The sequence below is a fragment of the Psittacula echo genome (genome assembly GCF_963264785.1).
Source record: "Psittacula echo genome assembly, chromosome: 6".
Taxonomy (NCBI): Eukaryota; Metazoa; Chordata; class Aves; order Psittaciformes; family Psittacidae; genus Psittacula; species Psittacula echo.
Window position 1 is genome coordinate 42,260,185 of NC_137743.1, and position 25,011 is coordinate 42,285,195.

General features: G+C 35.7%; 1 protein-coding gene across 1 annotated transcript in view; it reads right to left on the minus strand.

Annotated features, from left to right (window-relative positions):
* Positions 1 to 1,131: 1,131 nt before the first annotated feature.
* Positions 1,132 to 25,011, minus strand: part of BAZ2B (bromodomain adjacent to zinc finger domain 2B) — a gene marked incomplete at its 5' end in the record, with an annotated part of 136,624 nt that continues 112,744 nt past the window's right edge. Inside the window, 15 exons of the mRNA XM_080621999.1 lie at positions 1,132 to 2,891; positions 3,670 to 3,813; positions 4,559 to 4,818; positions 5,908 to 6,054; positions 7,424 to 7,559; positions 7,946 to 8,256; positions 9,178 to 9,338; positions 9,763 to 9,918; positions 10,105 to 10,381; positions 10,919 to 11,583; positions 13,638 to 13,782; positions 15,024 to 15,086; positions 16,975 to 17,218; positions 22,920 to 22,994; positions 24,553 to 24,767. Of these exons, the coding sequence (XP_080478125.1) occupies positions 2,738 to 2,891; positions 3,670 to 3,813; positions 4,559 to 4,818; positions 5,908 to 6,054; positions 7,424 to 7,559; positions 7,946 to 8,256; positions 9,178 to 9,338; positions 9,763 to 9,918; positions 10,105 to 10,381; positions 10,919 to 11,583; positions 13,638 to 13,782; positions 15,024 to 15,086; positions 16,975 to 17,218; positions 22,920 to 22,994; positions 24,553 to 24,767 (3,153 nt within the window). The 3' untranslated portion in view covers positions 1,132 to 2,737. The remainder of the gene's footprint in view (positions 2,892 to 3,669; positions 3,814 to 4,558; positions 4,819 to 5,907; positions 6,055 to 7,423; positions 7,560 to 7,945; positions 8,257 to 9,177; positions 9,339 to 9,762; positions 9,919 to 10,104; positions 10,382 to 10,918; positions 11,584 to 13,637; positions 13,783 to 15,023; positions 15,087 to 16,974; positions 17,219 to 22,919; positions 22,995 to 24,552; positions 24,768 to 25,011) is intronic.

Below are 25,011 nucleotides of genomic sequence, written 5' to 3' on the forward strand. Positions count from 1 at the left end.
ACTTTTCCTCTAAGAAAACAGACAGACAGAAACATCAACAGGAGACAAAGTCAGCAAAGAAGAAGAGTTAAGCACATTTTTGTAGTGGTTAAATGGTTAAATCCCTGCTCTTTTTGTTGGAGACAGATGATGGCATGTATATGATTCAAGCTTGCCATTCAAATATAATAACCGCTGTAAATTTAATTTTACTGAAATAGTAATGCAGGCATGGTCTCCTAGTGAGCAAAGCAATGTCAAGAGAGGTGATGCTCGTCTCACTGCTGCAGCTACAGTAGCTGCTATCACCTTAACTCTCCCAGCTGTTCGACTGAATTAGGATACAGGCTGAAAAAATGCAGCTATGTACATAGTGTAGCTGGTAATGTTCTGACTTGTGTGAGAACTAGTGCTAGCTCTGGTATGGCAGATAAAGCATTAACCAGTACAGAATCTGAGGGAGGAAAAAAAAAAAAAAAATCAACTGTTTTGCATCAAAGAAATTGTTCTCCCAATAATCTAAGCATACTTTTAACACTCTTACAAGCCTACCATCATCATATGCTCAAAACACTGATTAATCTTCACACCTCTGGAACACGTAGGCAAACTTTTTATTGAAGTCTTCAGAAAAAGGAAGGAAAGGCGTGAAGCAATCAGTGGTGGAGCTAATGTTAGAATGCAAGACTGCCTGACAGCCAAATGAGAACTGTTTTACTCTAGGTAGCACAAATTATTCAGCAGGACTTTAGAAAATAAAACTATTATTGAACCAGATATTCTGGAGAGGGCAACGGAAACAAGTATTTTACTAAAAACCGAACACTGACTGTTCTTTCTCCACAGAGACAAGAAGCGTGACAGCAAGTGCATATATAGAACAGAGTTTTTAAACTCTAGTTTAAAAGCAAAAAACACCTCAACACCCAAAACTCCAAAATATTACTTGGGGAGGGAGCTATAGGTATTTGGGTTCCACAGTATTCATTTGTAATTCTTTTATTTTCTTCAGTCACAGCAAGGATTATGACTTCCACCCTTCTGCAGGCCAAAAAAAAAGGGGCAAAACCTTTACATGGTCAGTGGTTTTAAGAAACATTACATGTGGCATGTGTTTACATTATCACCTGCATTCAGACTGTAACAGTGAACAGGACTGGTAGAAACTGGTCAAATGCTAGGCAGCCCAAGTACACCTGAAGGCCTCAGCTAATGTTATTTATGCTCATTCTAACAGGCTTAACTGCATTCTAACAGTTGAACTGCACTCTGACTGCTTGGCATTGCTTCTTTTAGAATTACCATTAAATGGCCAGGAGAATTAGAAGTATCATAATAAGAACTGAATGTTAAATGCAAGACTTCCAAGATATTATTTAAAAAATTCCTGTATATACAGGATCTGAAGTATTAAAATCGCCAAGAAAATCTGGTTTGCAAAACAGTCTTTTATTGTATCCGTGCCACACATACTAGTGAAAAATAACACTCCTAAAAAAGGAAAAGAAAAAGAATGCTACCTTTCCACAACATTTCTTTAAATAAAACTTCAAGTACTCTTACATTAGTACAAAAAAAAAAAAAAAAGAAATCTCATCTATCTGCCCAACAGGCCACCACAACACACAGTAGATAAAACACAGTGGTTACAAATGTCTTTTTTCTTATTTCTGTGGCAAGGCAAATGGAGGGAAATGTTTCTATGAAAAAATACTGTGTGCGTAGGAAATTGGTCACAATTTTATTCCACATGGATACAAATGATTATACTTGAATTTGAGGCCGTGGTGGCTTGAAATCATATAACAAAATAGAAAAATGGAAAACTAATATCCCCTACACCCTGTTTTAAAGGCAGGCACTACCAAGATTAAGGAGACTCCACAGTGTTGGTAGAGGATAATTACTGTACAACCCATATAGCTATAATTACCTTAAGACTAAAATAAAATGCTACCGTCCTCCTAAGGCATAAACAATAATGTCTGCAAACAATATGTACACATCATACATATTTAAAACAAGACTTAATATAAACAATAATGAACAGTATGTACATGTCTCATTTCTTCTTCACTGTCTTGAAATACAATTTAACTACACAAGTGATGCAGCAACATATATATAAATGTACTTGTAACTCTACAGTAAAGTTTAATTTTTAGTGCTTTTACAGCACATCAGTGTAAACAGTTTTACTTGGCTTTGTTTTATATTTTAAAACATTCCTTGTTGTATTTTCAAGATTTAAAGCAATTTTTCTAGTTCTTCCTTTTCACAGAAAACGAAGATTCTGAATGCTGTATAATCATAAATAATTCATAAAATTAAATACATTCACTAAAAAATAAACTACAAAGTAAAAAAATGAAAAATAGATATTTATTGAAAGGGAAAAGAACCATTTCCCCTAGTAGAGCTCTGGTGGTTGAATATTCAGTGCGTTTTGATATATTTTAAATTGCTATTGCACTATAACACCCCTTTCTTTGAAATTCTTTGGGTGTGCTTCCCTGTTCTACCTAAATTAGTTTGTTAAAACACACAAACCAATAACCAAGGGGCCATGGTTGCTGTAGGAGTGAAGCCTTTAGAACTAGTATCACAATTGTGATATTTTAAAGGAAAAAAACAGTCATTAGTTATGCATGTGCCTTGCACTTTCATGTAAATACAGTTCACATTGCTGGTCTCATCAGTCCTCATTTAATGACAAAAAAACAATAGGGAAAAAAAAGAAAAAAAAGTTCTGGTAACTTCAGCTCACTTTGAAAATCTCTGTCCATTTTTTTTCAAAATACTTCCTCATGTTGTGGCCAGCCCTGCCTATGTCAGAATCATCTTCATTAAAGGTTTCACAGTTGTCAAAAACAAGCCTGACATCTAGCGAAAATGCTTCAAGATTAGGGTACCTGAAAGAAGAAAAAGGTGAATGATTTCTGGAACATGGAGAATCAAAAAACACTAACTACATGAGAATGAACTACGTTAACATCAGTGAATTTACAGCCAGCCACAAAATATTCAATGAATGCTTTACATGTTATACTTTAAGTTTTTAAATTCTAATTTAAATATTAACAGGAAATATCCTACAGAACTTGCTTTGTGTGAAGCTGACAGACACTCAAGTGGGTCAGTCTTGACAATTAAGGACAGAATTTTCTGTGGTGGCAGGCTGTTGTTAGAGCACAGGGATGTAACAAGGAGGAAAGGGGAACAGAAGCATATAGTGTCTTTTTCAAAAAGTTGTGCAGTCTAATTCTAGGACTAAAAAAATTATTAACCACCATTACTGGAATGTTACCTGGCCTCTCACAACCAATTAACTCCGCAGCTACATTATTTACAGGGTCTCCATCAGCTTAAAGCCCACACAGTTGGTTCTTGCTTACATGTAGTAACACTGAGCTGTCTCCATGAGACAGGATGAGGAAAAGAAGTTTTTTCTGCTGATTGATTTTGTACGTTTAACCTGTCAGCTTTATTGTTCTGCAACAAGTTCCACAGATTCTCCCCCCTCACATGCTATTTCACTTAGATATGAAGTTTTACTTTGACTGTAAAAGTAATCATAGAGGTGCCAGAGCAGGCAGGTAAAAATAGTTTAACTCATTTTGAAAAAAAGAGTATTTCAATGTTTAAATATTTTTTTACATGTAAAGTAAAATTTACAATAGGTTTACTTACTGTCCACTACTTAGTTTGTCTCTAATGGTGGAAAAGTCCATAGGCTTTTTAATAACTTTCTTATAACCAGGAACAAGTTTCAAGTTTACAGGGAGTAAGAAAGGCCAGGCATCTTCATGAGTTTCCAATTCTGAGAGAATCACGCTGAATAAAATAAGGTTTTAAATCAGTATCTTAAGTTATTCACGTATTTACAGAGGTTTTTCACTGTTCCATAAATTCACGAACCTATCCACTTTATAAAAGGAAAGCACTTTATTCTGTGCCCTGTGTAAGGCTGAGAACAGACAGACAACTGAGTATCTAAAATAGCATTAAGTTCTCGCCAGGCAACCTATGTAAGATGAAATTCTCAACATTCTAAAAGAAAAAATTGGCCCTGCAACTTGAATACTTTGAACCTCAATGTAAACCATTTGCAAACTAGTAAAACCGGGTTTACTGGGTTTCCAGTAAAATACTGAAATAAAATACTTCTCAGTAAAAAATACTGGCTTCCCAAAACTATGATAAGGCTAAAATGTGCCACTTTTCAGTGACCAGCAATACTACAAAGGAAGATGCATTTCTATTGCTGTGTCTTCCTCTGAAATGCAATGCCTTTTGGACATGGCAGATAATCATCACTTGAATGCTGTCAGCCATCAGTGCTACTAATTTCACAGACCACATTCTAACATTTGGTACATTCCCTCTTGGGCTTCACTACCAAATACAGCAATTACTCCCATCATGCACACATTAATCCATTATATATACACACAAATTATCACAATCTGTATGGATACACGACAAAGAGTAAGTTCCTGTTCCCCAAAACACAAACAAAAAGAATCAGGCACTACTTATTTCAACAGCATTTACCCAAGTTTATAATTTTTTACTTTACCTGCATATAGCCAGGTCTTTGGAGTCATCTCTTTTAGGTTTCTTAATAGCAGTGAAGTTTTCTTGCTTTAATTGGCTTACAGAAACATTTTCATCCATTTTTCTTTTTTTAGGTTCTGTTTTTCCTCTTTTTAAGGAGGCACTTGTAGTTGCTGTGTCTTCATCCTCTGTATCTCCTGCTAATTTCCTGCTTCTCTTTTGTTCATTACTTTTTTTCCCTTTGATTTGAAGTTTTTTTATTTTAAGAGTTTGACCACTTGCCTGCAATAGAGAGAACTGAAATAAGCAATAACCAAGAAATTACGAAATCTGTTATTACTGATAGACAGCAATGAAGATCAGAGACAAACAGAAGCACCAAACCAACAAATATTTAATATCAGAGACTATTCACTTTTTGCTCTTCTCTAAAGGCAAGTAGTGGTGTGCTTTAGGCACCTGATCTTCAGACTGGTAAAAAAGCATCTCCTAACAAACCAGGCTGGCATAGTTTTAGACAAATGTTTGTCTATTCCTAAAAGACTGATATAACCACAGCTGTATTATTTGCAACATACAGAAAACTGGAAAAGAGTTTTTCAAAAGTCTTGGATGGAATCAACTGATATAGAAAGTTTGATATTGAAGATATAGATAGCTTGGCTACAAGACAACTACAGAACATAACCTGAGTATCACAACAGAAGAAACAGGGAAAAGGAACATTATTTAATAGAGAACCACATGTAGGCGGTAAAATGAAACTAAAGGGTACATTTAAATGAAATTACGATTATGGGTATTGACAGCATCATAACACAGCACAGTATTTGAAGTAATCCTTCTAATCATTAGAATAGGAACTCTGCGGCATGTCAAGTCAAGCACATGATGCCACTGAAAAGACTCACTGAGAGTCAAAGAATGAAAATATAGAAAAAAATTTCATGAAGAAAGAGCAGCATCATCAAAAGCAATAAACTCTGCCTGTGCTACTAAGACTACATTAGATAGCTTGAACAATTTTTAAACCTAACATTTTATATTCTTCTATCAAAATACTCTTTGGTTTTAAAGTTGTCTAAACCTGTATTTTTGCATTGTATTTTTCCAGGTTAAGAATATGCAGATTTCACTACCTACTGTAAACCACTGCAACACAATTCCTTTGTTTCACAAATGTCATCAATAACTTTGTTAAGCATTTGGCACTGACTGTAATTAGCACCCAAGTTGAATAAAACTATTAATCTCTATTTAACGGCAGCCCAACATAAAACACACACACAATTTTCATTGAAAAAAGCACTGGTAGACCTATAACTACCTGTAACTATACAAAGGTTACTTCACCTTTATGGTTAGTATTACCTTTGCTATGCAGGCAGGACAGAACCAGTCACCATCTGGTATGGTAGTTATCTTGGGTCTGTGGCAATAGGTGTGACAGCCTTTATCACAACCATCACAAAGGAGCAGCAGTTCCTCATTATCTCCCTTTCGACAAATTTGGCAGTACTATAATACATTAAAAATTGCTTTAATTCAGTTTTTCACTCTCAAAATTATTTTCACTTTAGCAGTCTACTAATGATCACATTTGTAAAAGAATATATGTAAAGAACTAATCTAAAGGCTGCATTTGGGAACACATCTGAATATTGTATATGCAATATACAAGTTGCTTTTTCATAAAAATAATTTGTATTTCATAACAGTATTTTCAAATAATAATCAGTAAGGATCTTATCCAAAGGCCACCATGAACAAATTCAGAAAGGCAAAATAAATGGTCCTAGCAGTTCCCAGAATTCACACTAATTCTATGATTCTATGACTTACCGATTTTCTTATATACATTGTGTTATTTTGATACTCTTCTATATCTGGACTTCTTTTTCAGGAATTTAAAGACCTCCATGTGTTTTCACCGAATATTTAATGTGTAACTAAATGCATAGAACATTTCATTCAAATTGAGCATGACACTGTACATTTTTTCTGGATAACAAAATACTACGTTGAAACATTCAAATGCCTTTTCAGTTGCTCCTACTAAATTCATAAACTTTTTGCTCTAAAGATACAGCTTTCAACTTAGAGCTATATAAACTCACACATACAGCCTTACACTAGTTTTTATTTAAAAATCCTTTAATTGTCCAGACGTAATTAGAAATTACAGGATTGGCAAAAATTAAAAAATTAGGGAAAAGACCACTAATGGAAGAATCACTTTAGTCACCCTGTACATAGCACTGGCCATTCTTAACCACCTCAGAATCACTACTGCTGTAGTAGTACTTTTGTTTTCAAAATTTGAGATTCAGAGGTCCATGAAAATTCTGATACATGCATTTTGCATGCCTTCTATGTATATACAGTTAACACAGATCTACCTGTTAAGTGTACTAGGAAACAGGTATTTCAGCCTATTCGCCCAGTTTGTATGTTCAGTTGCAAGAAGTGCACATGCAAAGAAGCCACACATTTGGAACATCTCAACTTTCTGAAAAATTAAGTCCTTAATTGAGGTATGTGATGCTGAACCTCCATAAAGTTTATGTCACAGATGAGATCAGAAATATTCCATCAGATAGAGCAGATATGACTCTTTTTTACCTAAATATTAACAACAAAGAGTAATTACCATCTTAAATAAAGTAACCAGTTACAGGGCTTTTTATCTTAAAAAGTCCAGGATGCTGAACTTGCTAAGCAAGAGACAATTTCTTCCATTAGGCTTACATTTTTCTATGCACAATGTAGTTAAACTGTATTAAGTTTTACGAACAGTAATAAGAAATGCATTAACAACTATGGTATCTTGATGCCTTAAGTGGGAAAACAAGATACAGTATTATTTTTTTAAATTAAAAACACTTACAACTTTCATAATAGATTTTTCCCATGCTATTGATTTCTGTAGCTGCTGAATGCACAGAGCTACCTGTGCAGCACTGCGCGCTTCTGATAATGCCCTTCTCCATACTCTTAGCCCTGGAGCAATATCCTCTTCAGTTCTGCATTGAAATACACAGTAATTAAGTAGGTCACATCTGTGTTTGCTTATGTTTAAATGTGGAACAATCATTATCACATTGAAAGCCAAGCAATGACAAAACATACACAGCCAATAAGTATAAGGTTTAAGCAACTAAATTTCATGTAGTGCACAGACTGTGGCTACGTGCCTCAAAGCTTAGTGACAACCAGTTAAATGTAAGATAACTTTGCGAGATTATCAACAAACATAACAAAAAATATCTTTACAAAGCACCATGCAGAATAACATGATCCATATGGATCACAGACATACAAGAAAGTACATAGATAACAGGCAATAAGAAAATAGGCTCCAATTAGCAAAGAAGCACAATAATTTTTCAAGTTAATCTCAATAACCTACCCGTCACCATCACCACTAATGGATGGTGCAGGAGCAGGGACAGTAACTGTGCCCACATTATCCAGTTTGATCTGAATGGTGGTACTTAAGGGGCTCTTCAGATACCTTCGCTCTATGTTCCGCTCCAAGTCAGCAAGCCTGGTTACAGCTATATCTAGAGGGTTGTCACTCTTCCGCTCTAGAGAGCTTGTACTGCCTTCTCCGCCTCCAGCACAATCTCCATCGTGCTTCTTGTGCAATCTAGTAATTGACTTATGTTCACGATATACCAAGTCGTCTCTCTCTGATGCAGGTTCAGGACACAGCCAACCCTATGTTAATAGAAAGGTTTGTGCATTTATTGGTTGCTGTTAACTTAGTGTGTAAACAGAGGAACTGGTTTATGGAATCAAACTAAGTAACTGAAGCGCTGTTTCCAGTAGATCTTGGTTACTTGTAATCCATCTGTAGAGACAGTTTCCAAAATATCCAGAGAACTAAAATAATTAATCAAAAAACACAAACATTACCAGACTTTCTGAAGGGACCTTTCTGCAACAGTCTGCATTTTTATCTCCTTTTGAAGTATCCTGTTCTACTGGCCGAAAACATGAGAATAGGTTTATCTGTCCAACTGGCTCAAGAAAAAGTATTAACTGGTCACAGAAATAACATCCACCCCTGGAACACACTAGATCCCAGATACTACTACATCTGTACTATGCATAAATATATGCAATTTGATATCCTTATACCACCAAAAAATTCCAAATCATAATGACAGCCAATGAATTCCTAACTTTTTCACACTCACAACCATCCCATGTTTTCCATGACTTTACAGTATTCAAGCAAAGTATTATGATGTACTTGAAGGCTTTTCTGAAAGCATTAACAGCAACAATCATGCAAGACAGGCAGAAGTGTGGCAAACCTATCATTAAGCACTATAATTAAGCAGTCTACATGCAATAAAATTTTATTACATTCACAGGTTAACAAAATGTGCAGGGAACTGCACACTGTACAAGAACTCTCCAGGAACTGCCATTCTGAGCATCTTCAGCTGAAGATTTAAGCGCAGTAAAAATGTTTCAAACACAAATATCCATGATACTGCTGCAGTGTATTTGGTTTATTTGCAGACAAGTAGAGATGGAATAAGAAGACACTTACCAACAGCAAAAGGACTGCTACTATCTACTTTATATTCTTACCACTTAAAGAGACATTTTACTAAAAGTTGGTTTTACCTTAACTTGTAAACTAGCTGATGCAACTCTCCTCTCTAGATCTTCCACCTGCTGAAGAATAGCAAGATCCATCTCCATTGCTTGTTCTTCTACTGACCAGTTTTCCACAACATCTCGAGTTACCTGGTTATCTTCATTTTCATTGATATCAATAATTGCAACTGTATTTGAGAATCACATTATTTTTATTAGCATTATAACTTCTCAGAGTAAATTCAAACTGATTTTCCTGTCACTCCAGTCAAACGTTGAAGAACTGTTGTAAAAGTGTACTACTCTTAAGATACCAAATAGGGATAACAAATTCTGCAAGTTTTCAAACTCAAAATTTAAAGGCAAGAAGGGGAAGGAGAAGCTGCACTTACAGAGATGGAAAGAGCTTAAAGAAGTTAATGATGCTTCTGCCACTAACGTGATTTATATTAAACAGGATTTCTCCAGTTCCGTAACCTTCCGGAACAAGGCTGGTAGAAAAGCAGCTACAGACAATGAGACCTTTATCTTTTCTCTCCAGCCGCTACTCTAAGAGCTCCATGCCAGTCGTCTTGTGCCCCAACATGTGTAACATAAATATGAGTTACATACCATCCTTATTTTTGATGCAGGCCAGAGTGATATAATCCATGTGTTTCTGTATTTGCTTTTGTAAGGCCTTTTCTCTTATTCCCCTGAGATGCAGCACTTTAAGCAAAGACTTTAGGTCCTCTGGATCAGTAATCCTCCACCACCCATACTGCATTTCTAAATCAAGACAAGCATATACATTGGAGGCATTTTTTATGTGATCACACACAATCAGATTAGAGAAATCACCCAGCCAAATTCAACAGGCAAATTATTTAAAAAAAAATAAACTGAATTGTAACATTGTAGTGGCACTGTAGAGACTACCCTTCATGTAATTCCATCTCACTGTTGTGTACTTACCTTCTGGTATAGGTTTTGGGTTAGGATAATCTACTGGCTTGGCTACTTCAGTTGTCATAGAAGGGGCAGAAGCTATTTTTTCAGTCTGTAGTGCTGGTGATTCACTTTTACTTGCAGGAACACTAGATGCCAAGAATGAGTTACCATTCACTTCTGATAATCCCAACCCTGATCCAAGAGCAGGTAAAGGAGATGGAAATGGAACATTTGAAGTAAGAACTCCTGTAGGCCATCCACAAAACTGAAGTCCCATCATAGGTAGTCCAGTCTTCACCTGCTATATAGAATATGTTACCACAATCACAACTACCATTATCATTACCAAGAAAGCTGAATTGTGATTAGGATGCTTTACGTTTAACAATAATAAAAACATAAAGGAAGCCGTTACACAGTACTTTGATTAGTTTAATAAAAACTAATGTAATGCTAATGTATAATACTTATTATGGTCCTGTTAACGATTAAAAAATAACAGCTTTTAAAGGGAGGGTGTGGTGTGTCACATTTCTGAAAACTAGATTGCTTTTGATTTAATACCAGTTGCCAACCTCCTAAAAGCAAAATTAGATTACTGAACCACAAATACAAAATATCATACATTGGCTCACCTAATTTTACCTATCGTAATCTTTTTTTAATCAAAAAACATACAATATTGTAAAACTTCTTTAACATGGAATTAGGTATTAGAAGAAAAAAAGAAATTAAAATAAAATTATAGCACTTCTGTGAAGTGATTTGTCTAAACAGAAATTCTGCCCAAATAAGCATAGCAAATTCAGACTGTTCAAAAATGTATTTATTTCCTTACCTGCAGTGGTGACAATGCAAAAGGACTTAATCCCATTGGACTCTGTGCAGAAGTTGAGCCCAGAAGAGGGGATGGAACAGGTGAAGGTGACTTTGATGGTGGATGTGATTGAGGAGTAACTGAAGTTGTAGTAGCTGGTGTATCTACATGGGTAACAGACATATCATCACAGGGTGTTCTTGGTAAAAGACTGAACCACTGTCTACTCTTTTCAGTAAGAGTCTTTAACAACTGATCATTTGGAATTAGTGGAGAACCATAAAACTTTCCTGTCCCACTTGCATTAGGACTGAAAAGATTATTAGAATCAGACTTCTCAATGGTGCTTTGTGATATAGTAGGCTGAAGACTGCAGAGAGAGTTCTTTGAGCTACCTGGATAAGGTAACATGCAGCCATTTGCTGCACTGCCATTAGGTTTAGGGGACATAATGTCAGATTCAGGTGGCATTTTTGCTACCTCTAACAGTTTGCTTAGTTTTGAAAAAGACCCAGGCTTCTGTAAAAACAAATTAGTGTTGTCCTTCTCTTTCAGATCTTCCTTTTGCTCACAGTGAGTTGTATTCAAGCAGTGTAATTTTTCTTCTGCCTCAAATTCTTCTTCCTTGATATGCAGGCTTTCCTCCTTTTTTAACTTCTCTTTTTCCTTTGCAATTTCTTCTAGGCCTAAAAATGTCCAAGAAACACAGATGAAATGTAACAGATCAACTAATTTAGACCATTTTTATTACAATCATTAAAGAATCTTTTCATTTTTGGCTCAACACATGCTAGATCAATTATTTCCTTTTTTTTGGTCACCTCCCTTAACCTACTGGCCATGCTGTTGGTGATGCAGCCCATGACATGGGTGGTTTTCTGGCTGCAAGCACAGACACTGCCAGGTCATCAACCAAAACCCCAAGTCCTTCTCCTCAGGGCTGCTCTGAATCCGTTCTCTGCCCAGCCTGTATTTGTGCTCGGGATCACCCTGACACAAGTGTAGGACCTTGCACTTGGCCTTGCTGAACTTCCATGAGGTTCACACTAGCCCACCTCTCAAGCCTGTCAAGGTCCCTCTGGGCAGCCTGGATCAGCTTCCATTAAAACTTCAGAACGTGTCCACAACTGTGGCATATGTCAAGATAGAAACAATTTGAGTATCAGCGCAAGGACCAAAATGACTACAAGACGAGGGAAGGAGAATTATTTTTTTTAAATGGACAGATCATCCAACATTTTATATCACAATTCCAATGTTTAGATAAAGAATTTAGGAGTGGATAAACTGTAGACAGGCAAACTAAGAGCTGAGAGGAAGAGGGAGTTAGTTGAGAACTTAAGAGTATGTCCATTTTGTTATTCAGGGAAACTAAACTTTCATTAAGACAATACATTAAAAAATATGGGTTTGTACAATAGTTTTTGGCTAAAACTTTTGTGTGTTCTTTTGTTTGTTTTTACTGTCTTAAGACAGAGTTGTATTTCAAAGATTTTTCTTTGTGTACAACTTCTGAAGCATTTGGGGATTCATCTGCTTGAAATATAATAAATAAAATACAGTGAAAAAAAGGAATGCAAGCAGCACAACATATAACAATTTACCTTCTGTAACCAGCTATTCATGATAGCAGAACAGTTCGTAACATACAGCATAAAATAATGCAGAACAAAAGACAAATTAATTTTTATGTTTCCCATTTTTGCAAGGTAACTTGAAAATCAAGGTTAGATCTAGGCAAAGTTCTATGGCTTACTTTGGAGGGGCAAAAATAGGGCTCAGATTTCATTCCATTCTGTAATGTTACAGTTATTTTAATTAAATAGCTCTGTAGAATATGCAATTCTCATGAGACTACGCTATTCTGATGTGTATCAGATTTTACTTATTTTGTTATTCCGGTGAAATTGTGAGAGTAATGGAGCTTTGCCTCATCAATATCAGAATTAGAAAGGATTTTTCTGTGACCAAATGAATGCTTATGTTTAAAAATGCTAATACCTACTAAAAGGTCAGATTAATACATATTTTATGCATCTATCCAATTTAAAGTGTGTGGAAAAAGTTCAATCACAGTTAGTATACAACTGTCACAACCACAAAATTACATATTAATTTTAGAAAAAACAACAACAACAAAAAAAAAACAAACCAAAAAACAACAGACTTTCAGTATTTGCTGGACTGGAGGAAAGATCACTTGGTAAAATAAAGAGATTAAACCATACTTTTCATTAGAAAACACAGTACTCCAATGAGTGAAAATAATTTTCGTATTTTTTTCCAGACATGTATCAAATCTTTAAGCACACAATAGCCTGTATATTTGCAGAAAATACCAAAATTGAGGATGAAAAGGTTTGGGGGTTTTTGCATTCTATGGTCATCCTAGTTTTCATATGCAGAGTTCACCACCATGGGGAAATGTAAATAGTTTAGAAAGAGCCAAAAAAAAAAATCGCATGTTTAAAAAATTAAAAATCATAACATACAGAACTGTAACAGCTGAAAACTTCCAAAATATTAATCTTCAATTTGAAAGGTATTAGCTGATGTTTCATTATCAGAAAGAGCAGAGAACACCATATGAATAGACACATCTACTAACAGCAGCCTGTTTAGCCTCTGGTTGAAGGTGAAGCCTAAAGACCTTGCTGCACAAAATTACAGCCTACACAGATGCACAGGACACCCTGGCAAAGTATGCCTTGGTGTGATATTATCCCTCTATGTTTCTTACCTTCACCACTTTCCATGCCTTCTACAAAAATACCACCACACTGGGGCAGAATCCAGTATCGGCGCCTGTAACGATCTTGACCAAACATCATTGAACGCAAAGAGTGCGAAGCTTCAAATAACTTCTTTCTGTACTGGCTTTGTTGCTGTTTTGAAAAAGGTAAAGTATTATAATTCAATGGGGGGAAGAGGGAAATTGGTATAACAGAAAACATGTCCTGGCTGCCAGACTGAACAGAAGTTCAAGAGTCATATGATGAAGCTCTCATAAGAAATATTTTCTCTCTGTGTTATGTGAAATTCTACTCTAATTGCTGCCTTGATTTTACTTATAAAGCTCCCTTAAAAACCAAAACCAAACCAAACATCAGTTCAATCACTTCCTGGTTCAGCTTAAGTTTATCAGTCTTCCTTTAAAAATGTATTTTGCAATGTAGGCTATCTTATTAACACTGACTCTCAAAGAATAAAAGGATCAAAGATTTCACTGCATAAGAACCACTGAAATCCTCTCAATTATACAATAACAGCAAATGGTACACAGAGCACTGAAGACAGCTGACACTGCAGCTTCTGATGGGAAACTAGTGAGATATTTTAACTGGTTCATCAAAGAGTGAGAACAATAATGTCTGAAAATAAATTCTGTATTCAAACACAAACAGTTCTCTGAAGGGGGCCAACAAGAATTTCAGTTTGTTTACTCAATTCTTGCTCTGCTAAATTGACACTGCTGGAAGTCAGGTCCAAATCTGAATTGTTAATTTATTGCAATTTGCAATGTGAAAAAAAAACAGGAAACAAAGCCTTAAGTGACAAATTTTCTAGTAACAAGAGTAAAAGCATGGGCCATGAGTACCCCATCTACTACATTCTCTTTCTCTCTCATTTACATTTATCTTCCTATTGCACTGTTTCTTCTTTCAAAATCTGAAGCAAAGTTAGCTCTCTGTGTCGGCTTGGAACATGGTTGCAGAAGTTAGCCAACTGTAGGAGGGAATGAGAACTGCAATCATTTGTATAACACATAAGTCATTGCTTCTAGTGCAAAAAATTCACCAAATCAAAACATCACACAAAATCATTACAAAAATCACTTTCTAAGATCAACAAACAAAAGTACATCAATTAGGTCTAGATAAAAACTATATTACTTTTTATTCTGAGTTGTGCAAATACATTATCAAGAACTTTCTAATTGTCTTTCGGGTCATAACAACTTAGTGCCACTAGACTAAATTCATAATTCAGTAGCATTATTCGTATGTTCATGAAACAAAAGCTGACCCTTATTTCAATTAAGTTGGAGCACTGAAAATTACTGATAACATTCTAACTGACGATACCCAGTGATCAAAGCCATAGTGTAAAGACAAATGGCCCTCACCTTTGCCAGTTTTTCAATCTGCTTCTCTAGTTCTTCAACACTTGCTGTCTGGTCCCCATCATCCTGTAAGCACCAAATATATTATCATGCCAAATTTATTTCAGGATAAAATCACACTGCCATGTCTTACTACTATTACACTTAAAAGATGTAACAGAAAATGAGAGGTAAATTCTAAGGGTAAAAAACTTCAAATTTTGTACTTCTTCAATATATTTGACTAGGAACAACATAACTGGAAAAACATATATACTGAATCTTTCCAAACCATCCCAGATGCATACAAAGGAGAAAGCTTGTGGCCAAATGTTCACTTGAAAACATTCTTTTTCTGGAAGAAATAATTCAGTTTCTGCATGAACACTTAGGACTATCATATCAGATCTTTAGTTTCTAGGAAGCTTTTTGGATATTCAAATTAATTTGTACATGGTTTTCATGCATGAAATAACAGAATCTGTTAAAACCTTATTAGTCTTTGTTCATTTTATTCCAATGTCTACAAGAAACTGTAAAGCCATTTTAAATTACAAGTCTCCTATAGAAGTTCCAGTATTAATCTTGCTAATCTCTGAAGAGAAATGCACCCATGATTAAGTCTAGTGTCCTCCTTCTGGACACAGTTTAAAAATTACAGTCATTTCCATAAAGAGAGTTTTAATTTAGCTCAAGAAAGTCTTTGAGGGTAACATTAAGCTTCCAAAAGAATAAAACCAAAATCCTAGGAGCTACCAGTCGCTTGCACCAGAAGATACTGGTGTTGTATTTTTTGGCTCTGTAAGAGTATACCAGAGTGAAGTCTTCTGAAATAACATACACATACAGCATGAATGCAATGAACTTCTGTTTCCACTGGAGTTCCAGGACTTTCGTCTACAAAATGCCCAGTGCACCAAAACAGGAGACTGTACTAAATGGAACCAAAAAATTACTTATTTTTAATTTTGAAATATGATTTTTTTTAAGAGCTTTGTGTTCTGCCTCTAAGGTATTCTCTTAAATTCATACACATTACAGTATGTAAAATAAATCCAGAAAGACAGCACAAAGGGCTGTTCCTACCCTAGAAATTAGTTGTGTCTAATGAAGAGTGTTTCTGAAGACTGGAGTTCACATACCATATTGTATAGATGCATTGCTCAAGCAGCCACATCCGCCACACCCATAAAATGTTACTCTGAACTTCAATAACCCTGTATAAATGGATTATTTTCTAACAAATAATCCAACACTCAGTGCACTAAAATCTAGTGCTCAGTATTGCTTGACTCCTTTATCAGGTTTCATTCAGTAGAGAATTCTACAGTGCATCTTACAGGCCTGTAACACTTCTATATTAAAAGAAAAAAAATAAATAAATTTCTTACTATTGTAGATACAATTTAGCTTAACAAACTAAAGAAGTTTCAGTGATCCTTCCTGTATCTTATCCGATACTGACTAGTAAAATTTATCATCTTGTGATCAAATGCAGTTCGGCAGTGACTACTCTATATAAGTCATGGAAAAAAACCGACACAGGAAGGTCAAAGGTAAGCTTTATAATAGATAACTTTACACTTCTTTCATACTTTGTTAACTAGTCTAATAATAATAGACGTTTATTCTCCTAAGAGAAAACAACAGTTATGTTTATTTGCTAACAAAAGTGTAGCTCTCTGGATCTGGTACAATCCTTTAGAACTTCAAAAAAATTAAGACAAGTAAGCAGGAAAAAAAACCCCACCACAACAAAACCACCACGACCCATACTATAATAGCTCCCCCAAAAAGGTGGAAAAAAAATAATCCGGAAAATAAACTTATTCCACAAATCCAAAAATACTAGAGATAAGTTATTCTTCCTTTTTATTGTGAGATTTTTGGGGAAGCAGTGCCATACTGCAGAGAAACAGAAGGAAGCCAAGTTTTCATTTACTAGTTAAGTTTCACTATATTTAAAATCCCCCACCTCATCCTCACAAACTTCTGCCTTCTTTCCTTTTTTATCTTCTTTGTCCTCTTCATCCTCATCATCCTCATCTGCCTGATCATCACTGTCGTCATCATCATCATCATCATAATCACTGTCCCCTCCCTTTCGTCTGCGTTTACGGCCTGGTGCTGGTGTTTCCAAAGAGTGCTGCTCCTCTCCTATGTCTCCACCTCCTGTAGCATCTCTTTTGCCAGTTTTTTTTGCATGAATGATTCTAAGCCTTGAAACACAAGACAAGGGGTGAAATTATGGAGTATGTCTCTAGCATAAACATACCTTTCTTCCTACATGACTGAAAGTAAATCATACATTTTAGATTCAAATTAGCTCTTCTGTTCTAATATGACATCATATTTTCTCAGTATTTATTGCCATTAGTCAGTAAGAAAAATTCACGAAATGAAACCCCTTAAACTTTTTACTCAGTTCTGAGTATAATTTCTGTTTCTCCAAGGTGAATTTTACTGCACAACTGTTTAGAAGAAATGAAACAGGAGAGGGATTCTGAAGAGTCAGAAAGACAATTAGAAGGAAGAACCATTTCAACTTCTTTATCTTTGGTTTAATGCATTTAAGAATTTGATCATAAAATATCTGTGTCTGGGGTGGTGAAAGGGAGAAAGGCAAAAATCGTCAACTGGAAAAATGAAATTGTTTACATTTGCATAGCAACAGCAAGGTTGGTTTAAACTATTTATTTTCCTTTTCATAGTCTTACGCATTTTTAATTTAGTATTATTATTTGACTTTAGTCCCTTGGCTGACCTCTTTTTCTAGGACATACTTTCTTCTGTGAGAAATCTGAGCTACCTAAACTACTAGGAGATAACTCAAACTCTCATTTTTCCTTTTATAAAAGAAAAGGGAAACTTACATACCAGTAATTATGGTTGTAGTAGACCTTCTTCTTCTATAAAACCCCTATAAGACAAGATTCCACACAGCAAAAATTATAGTTCCACCTATCGGGGAGCTAGCAGGCAAACATGCTGAACCACAGGAGGTGTAAGTAAATAGCCAGCCCTAACCAGTCACTTGTAATGCAGATCAAAAATGCAACTGTCTCAGAAGAGATTCATAAATGTGTAGAAAAGACAGATTTTTGGAAGAGATGATTGGAAGAAGGTAGGATGGGAAAAGTAGAACAGTAACGACAAACACAATTACCAGTACGTAATTTTTCCTTGTCTTACTTCTCTCTCTTCCCATCCTACAAAACAATATTCCATACAGCAAGTGGCTACAAGTATGGCAAGTGCTGTAGAAGTATTGGCTTCTGGACATACAGACAAACGTTACCAGCCTTCTAAATACCGACATACAAAGCCAGTACTCAACAGCACAGATTTAAATGAAGCTGTCACTGCTCCATTGGTAGCAGCACTTTTTAAAAAGACTGGTAGCAAGAAATCATCAAGGGGACTTCGTTTGCTTGAAAACAGTTGGCCTGGGGCTTTTTTTTGTGTGTGGTTTGTTATTTTGGGGGGGGTTTTTTTGTGGTTTGGGTATTTTTTTGGTTGGTTGCTTGTTTTATATGCAGTGGCTAATCCACTGGAGAATTTAGAAAGATTTATGTTATTTTTCTAATACAAACAGATTTTTAGCTATTTTAGCAACCAATTTTTTGTTGCTGTTGTTTTTAATTAAAAAAAATAATTCTCAGGCCTTCTGGTGAATTTGAAGCAAGTAACATTTTCAGGTCTGGTGCAAAGAGCCTTAGTATGGCTGAGCATAACTACTACTCAGGCTTCCACCGAGTTAAGTTTTCTAGACAAAAATTTCCTTTTTATGAGGACAACTTCAAACCATCAAATCCGCTTCATCTGGACTAGAAATTCCTGTCTATATACAGGAATTAAGTCCCCAACAAAGCCACTAGTCAATGATTGGATTGACTGCTGCAAGACAATTTTGGAGACAAGTTAAACTAAAATTATCTTGAAGACAATTCAATAATAAAGCTGGCAGGTGGAAGTGCAACAACCAGCAAACACATCTTTCATATATCTAAAATAAATGAGGAGAAAAAGGCTACTTTTGCTGAAAGCAAAAACAAGAGACATAATGCTGTCAAGCACTAAAGGAAGCCTGCATGACAAATTGCAAGGATGTAGATGAATCAAAGATGCTCTCTTTTAATAGCACCATAAGTATAAGAAGGCAGCAGTCTGTATGAAAACAAGTGTAGAGGCGGAAGCCAGTAAGAGAGTAACTTAAATCTGTCCAGGTATTTCAAGGGGTAGCATACTTTTCCTGCTGCTACTTAGACATATGGCTCATTGAGAGAAGAAAACTTTCACTCAGAAAACTGTTTCATCTTTCTCACTTTCACGTATACACTAAAGTGATATCTGCAACTGTTGAGAAAATTATAAAGTCTACTGGCTTATAAGAAGAGTGGGTGGCCCATCAGATAATCAGATGTGTGGCTTAATCCACACAAAAAAATTCAACTTTTGACTTAATTCTCATGCCTTCCTTATAATTTTTGCACACAAATATTAAGCAACTTTAACTTCAGCCTGCATCTCAAAAAATAAAAGCTTCCCAAATCAACATTACAACCACCTGCCCAAACGTGGGGTGTAAATTTGTCCCCTTATGTAACACTGCTTTTCATATACCATCATCATTTACAGTTGAGATGGCCTTATTGGAAAGAAACCAACTTACAAGGAGCATGCCATAATACTGGCATCTTAAAAAGATTACCGTCACAGTGAAAAACCTTGTTCTGCATTACTGCAAGTCTTTTAAAGAAACAGATAGTGCCTAATCCTTCAAGTAGCTATATTTCATTTTATCCCTTTTTATACTGATCAAACTACAAAAAAAAAAAAAAAAAAATGCCAAGGAGAAGACACATACTGGAAAAGGAGATGCTGAGATTATGATTACCTAGTTAAAAAAAAAAACCCAAAAACTGAATCATCTCAGGTGAGCCTTCTGACAATAACTGTGATACAGAAAGCACAAAGAAAGAAGACTTGATTGTATGAGACAGGTGCCTTTACAAAAATGGTGATTAGTATCAAGAATCACATCTAGATGTGATAGAGAAGGAATAAGATGCAACCTATCACAAACCATCAAGCCTAGCAGAAACAATCCTGGCAACTCAGAATTCAGTTTCCAACCGCATATATTACACTTATCAAAGAATGTTGGTTCACTGTCCTCAAGAGGGACAAAACACCCCCAAAAAACCCAAAACCAACACCAACCCCCCAAAAAACAAAATAAATTAAAAACAAACAAACAAACAAAAAAAAACACAACAAAAAAGAAAACCAAACAGAGTTATTTGTTTAAAAAAAGGGCATCCCTATAGGCTTTTACACAATGATTCCTTTTTCCAATCTGGGGTTTTAATGTTGCTTTTTCTATCTTACAAACACAGGTGGTTTGTTTTGGGGTGTTTTTTTAATCCTCTTCCCTTTCCCTGTCCCTGAAATCCAGTTGAGGATCTTGTAAAAAAACTCATAAAGAGTTCAAGACAGTCTGGACACAGTGGCATGAAGATTTACCACAAGAAACACTGGCAAAATGAGAAGAAATAAACCCATTCCTCTGCATCCATTGTTCTACCACTATGCACTTCCCACAGATGATGGGCTTGGTGCTGAGGGTCTTGTCAAGGTCTGTAGGTATGTGAAAAGAACACACATCTGTTAAGTAAATGGCAAGTAGTCCAGATACTCCTATGCAAAACTGTTTGGGACTTGGATGCTTAAAAACTAGACTGAGTTTTTACATGGATGGGGATGATCACAGTATCACAGTATGCTAGAGATTGGAAGGGACCTCAAAAGATCATCTAGTCCAATCCCCCTGCCAGAGCAGGAACACCTAGATGAGGTTACACAGGAATGTGTCCAGGCAGGTTTTGAATGTCTCCAGAGAAGCAGACTCCACAACCCCCCTAGGCAGCCTGTTCCAGTGTTCCATCACCCTCATTGAGAAGAAGTTTCTTCTCAAGTTTAAGTGGAACCTCTTGTGTTCCAGTTTGTACCCATTACCCCTTGTCCTATCATTGTTTGCCACTGAGAAGAGCCTGGCTCCATCCTCGTGACACTCCCCCTTTATATATTTATATACACTAATAAGGTCACCCCTCAGTCTCCTCTTCTCCAAACTATAGAGACGCAGCTCCCTCAGCCTTTCCTCATAAGGGAGATGCTCCACTCCCTTAATCATCTTAGTTGCCCTGCACTGGACTTTCTCCAGCAGGTCCCTGTCCTTCTTGAACTGAGGGGCCCAGAACTGGACACAATATTCCAGATGTGATAGTAACATGGGAAAGAATAAATTCTGGATGCAGAAAAAAAAAAGACCAAACAGAAGACTGAAATTGACAGATTCTTTTCAGAGAAGCCCCAGAACAGTTCTGAGAGTTCATGTCAAACACCAACTGACATAACAGGAAGAAAGCATTGTTTAAAATTGATTAAAGAAAGCTCTTCCAAAAAGCTTCTTAGAGTTCATCAGAAAAACTGTGGAAAATCAGAAGATTTTGAAGCAAAGGTGAAAGATGATTGAATCAAGTCCAGTGAATTCAAAGCAGCAGAAGAATAATGCTGCTGAGGCACTTCTGCATTACTTATACTTGAAAATAAAGACAGCACTACTGCAATCTGAAACCCACACATTTGAAGGAAACCCATGATATGGAGAAATGACTGTAGGAAGGAAGAGGAGGGCTTGGGACTTCAGGGTATTTATGCCCACTATTTGAAAGGGAAGAAAAGAGAGCATGAGGAAAAGGGAGGATCCTTGATCTACAAGTACTTACAGTTTGACGGAGGCAGAGAAAGACTAAGCAGTCCCTAATGAGACAGACAGGTAAGGGTTCCATTCCACTAATAGACAGTTGGCTACATTAGAACTTCAGAAACACTTTTTAAACTATATCCTTTAGAGGGGACACAGATGAAGACAGGAAAAGGTATTTGGATTCTCCTAAAAGATAAAATACATTAACCCTGTGCAGATCGTGATCTATAGTATTAGTAGAGAATTTCTTTTTACTGGTCTAATTTTTAACTCTACCTCCCTCTTGTCCTTCTTCTTTACTTCTTCCTTCTGAGATATATTAAAGGGAAAAAAGGGAGACATGAGATTAGAAACACAAGTACCTAAAGCAAGGACTAAGAAAGGATTTACCATTCCTAGTAAGAAGTAAAGATGACTTAAAAAAAAAAAAAAAAAAAAGAAAATAGAGTCTGGCCATGTATTTTTACCCCCTGTGATTCATCAACTTTATGCCTTCTAGCTTCCTGGTAGTTGGAGCCAGTATGCTTGCTGTATGGAATTTTGTCTTGTAGGATTGGGGAACAGTGGGTATGAAACTGACAACCCTTTAAAATTTCCAATTTCACCTTAAACAGAAATATAAAAAAATATCTCAAAGTTTGCATTCTACGTATGATCTCTAGTTATAGGGAACAATGCAACACTGACAGATGGGAAATACTATGATTACATAATATAAATTAACAAAAGTTGATTGGTAACTGTTGCATGAAAATCACATCATCTTAAAATGCCTTATAGAATGAACATTGGTAATTATGGTAGCTCCAAATAAACTCTGATAACATCAGCAGTGATTTGAGAGCTCCTGTAATACTCCAATTAAAAAATCTTTACCTTCTAGCAAGGAATACAAAATGGACTTGACTTTGCTTCAATTCTGAGGGACACTAACCCTCTGAGTCTCACAGATCTTTCACAGATTGTCAAAGACTGGTGCTGCACATTCTAAATCTGCATCCACCTTAATTAAATAGTTCAGTTACCAATTTCTCGGTGAACCTGTAATTGCGTGAGCTAACTTCATCCTCTGAATCAATTGCCTATACAGCAGCATATCTAAATGCAAAAAAGCAATATATCATAATATTTAACGAAACAAAACTTACTTCCGAAGTTTGCCTTCAACCATCCATTTATCTCTCCTTAAGTTTGACATGTAATCAATGTTTTTATCAATTTCACTGTCAAAGACAAAATAATCCATCAATGGTGAGCTTACATACCTTTTTCTGACAGACATTTAGGTACAGATACTTTGTCTCAAAGAACTATGTTAGAGAAATGTTTAAAATTCAAAATAAATATTTTTAAAGCCAGGAAATTCCAATACTAGGAATGCAATGTAGTGTACTGCTGTACATACGTGAGGCGACCTTTATTCACAGTATCACATAAGCTTTCCTTCCATAAGAAGCATGTCATTCAAAGAATTTGACATTTCTTTCAATAGCTCTAATTCAATGTCAAGCCTCCACGAAGCAGTATTTGCTACCAAGCAGCTAGCCCTCAGCTGCAAAGTTATCACTGGTACATCTATGGTATTCTAACTAGGATCCACATGATCTACAAACTAATGTTCACCTTCCACTGAAGACACTGAAGAACACAAAAAAGTGCTTCATTGCAGTGACCATCCACTTCTGAAACATCCCAGTCTCAACAATTTAACAGGTCATAGTTGTTTTTATGATGAAAATATAGAAACTAAAGTTCTGAATAATCATTTCTACAAATCTGACTTAACACTTCATAACTTGTAATAAGATAAAGTTTCTTACTATGAGGGATTCGATTAATGCACATCAACCCTCTTGCACAGTACATTCACTGCACTTCCACTGCCCACTTCTGCTATTCTTCAATTTTGCAAAAAATGAAGCATCTCTTTCACTCTTGGTTATACAACAACCCTGATTGCTTTTGCAGCACAATATAACAAAAGCAGCAGAAATCACCAGGAAACAAAACAGCACAATTAAATGATAAAAGACTTTACCACAGTAAGTATATCGAAGTATAGGTATCCGAAAGACAGGCACTTCCCAAATTTTTATTGCACATTGTCGGGTTTTAAAAAGTTGTTGAACATAGTGGTTTTTAAAGTTATCAAATGCTATATATTACTGACCACAAATGAGGTATGAGTTTGCTCGAATTACTACTATGATAGATCAGGCTTGCCATATCAGCTTATGACCCTAAAGTATCTGGACAAAAGAGATCTTTAAAAAAAACAAAAACAAAAAAAAACCCAAACAAAAAAAGAACACCCCCTCACAAAAAAAAAAAAACCAAAACACACACAAAAAAAAACACAACAAAAAAAAACAAACAAAAAGCAAACAAAAAAAAAAAACCAACAACAAAACAAACACCAAACCAAACACACCACCACCAACCAACCAAGAAAAATAGTATTGTAGAAGACTTTTACAACTCTTCTAAATTATTCTGCCTTAGAATCTCTAGTAAATTTCTTTGCAGTCAATCTCATCTCCTCCTCCCAAAATAGCTGGAAAAATTTTGGTGCAAGCTTTGAAAATAAACTTACAGATCAAACATGGAAAAGCTCCACTCTTCCATCATATCAGAAGTACATAATGGTAAGAAGCAGTACAGTAACACAGAAAACTTCAGCTTTCCTTACAAGAACATCAAGAAACAGAACACAGTGTATACAGTAATTTTGAACTATAACATTTTTATAGTTTTTACAGACCTGTTTCTGAAAAATCTTACCTTACTACACTTTTGCTGCATGCTAACTCATTGACAAGAAAAGCAAATACTGATGCTTTCTGAGCTGGAGTATGTGCCTGAAAAGCTTTTGTCTTCAAGCTCTCCGTCAGCTCAGTTTGCCCACACTGAGCCTCCATGAATATCTGCAGAATCTCAGACACATTATCTCGATTGATACCAACATTCAGTAAGTGTTCCCCAAGAATAGTTTTAGCCTAAAAAGAATAAAGACATTTCAAGCAATCACATCTTAAGGTATTATTTTCCTCTGCAAGCTATATTATTGTTTATAAAACAGTGGGGTGGATTTGTTTGCATTTTCACATAAAAAACTGTAAAACAGAATTTTTTCTTTAAAATTATTCAAATGTAAATCTTGATTACAGTAATAAACTGTCTTTACCACTAAGTTTTTAAGAACAGAGATAATATTAATGAAATAAGTTAAATGAAAAAAGG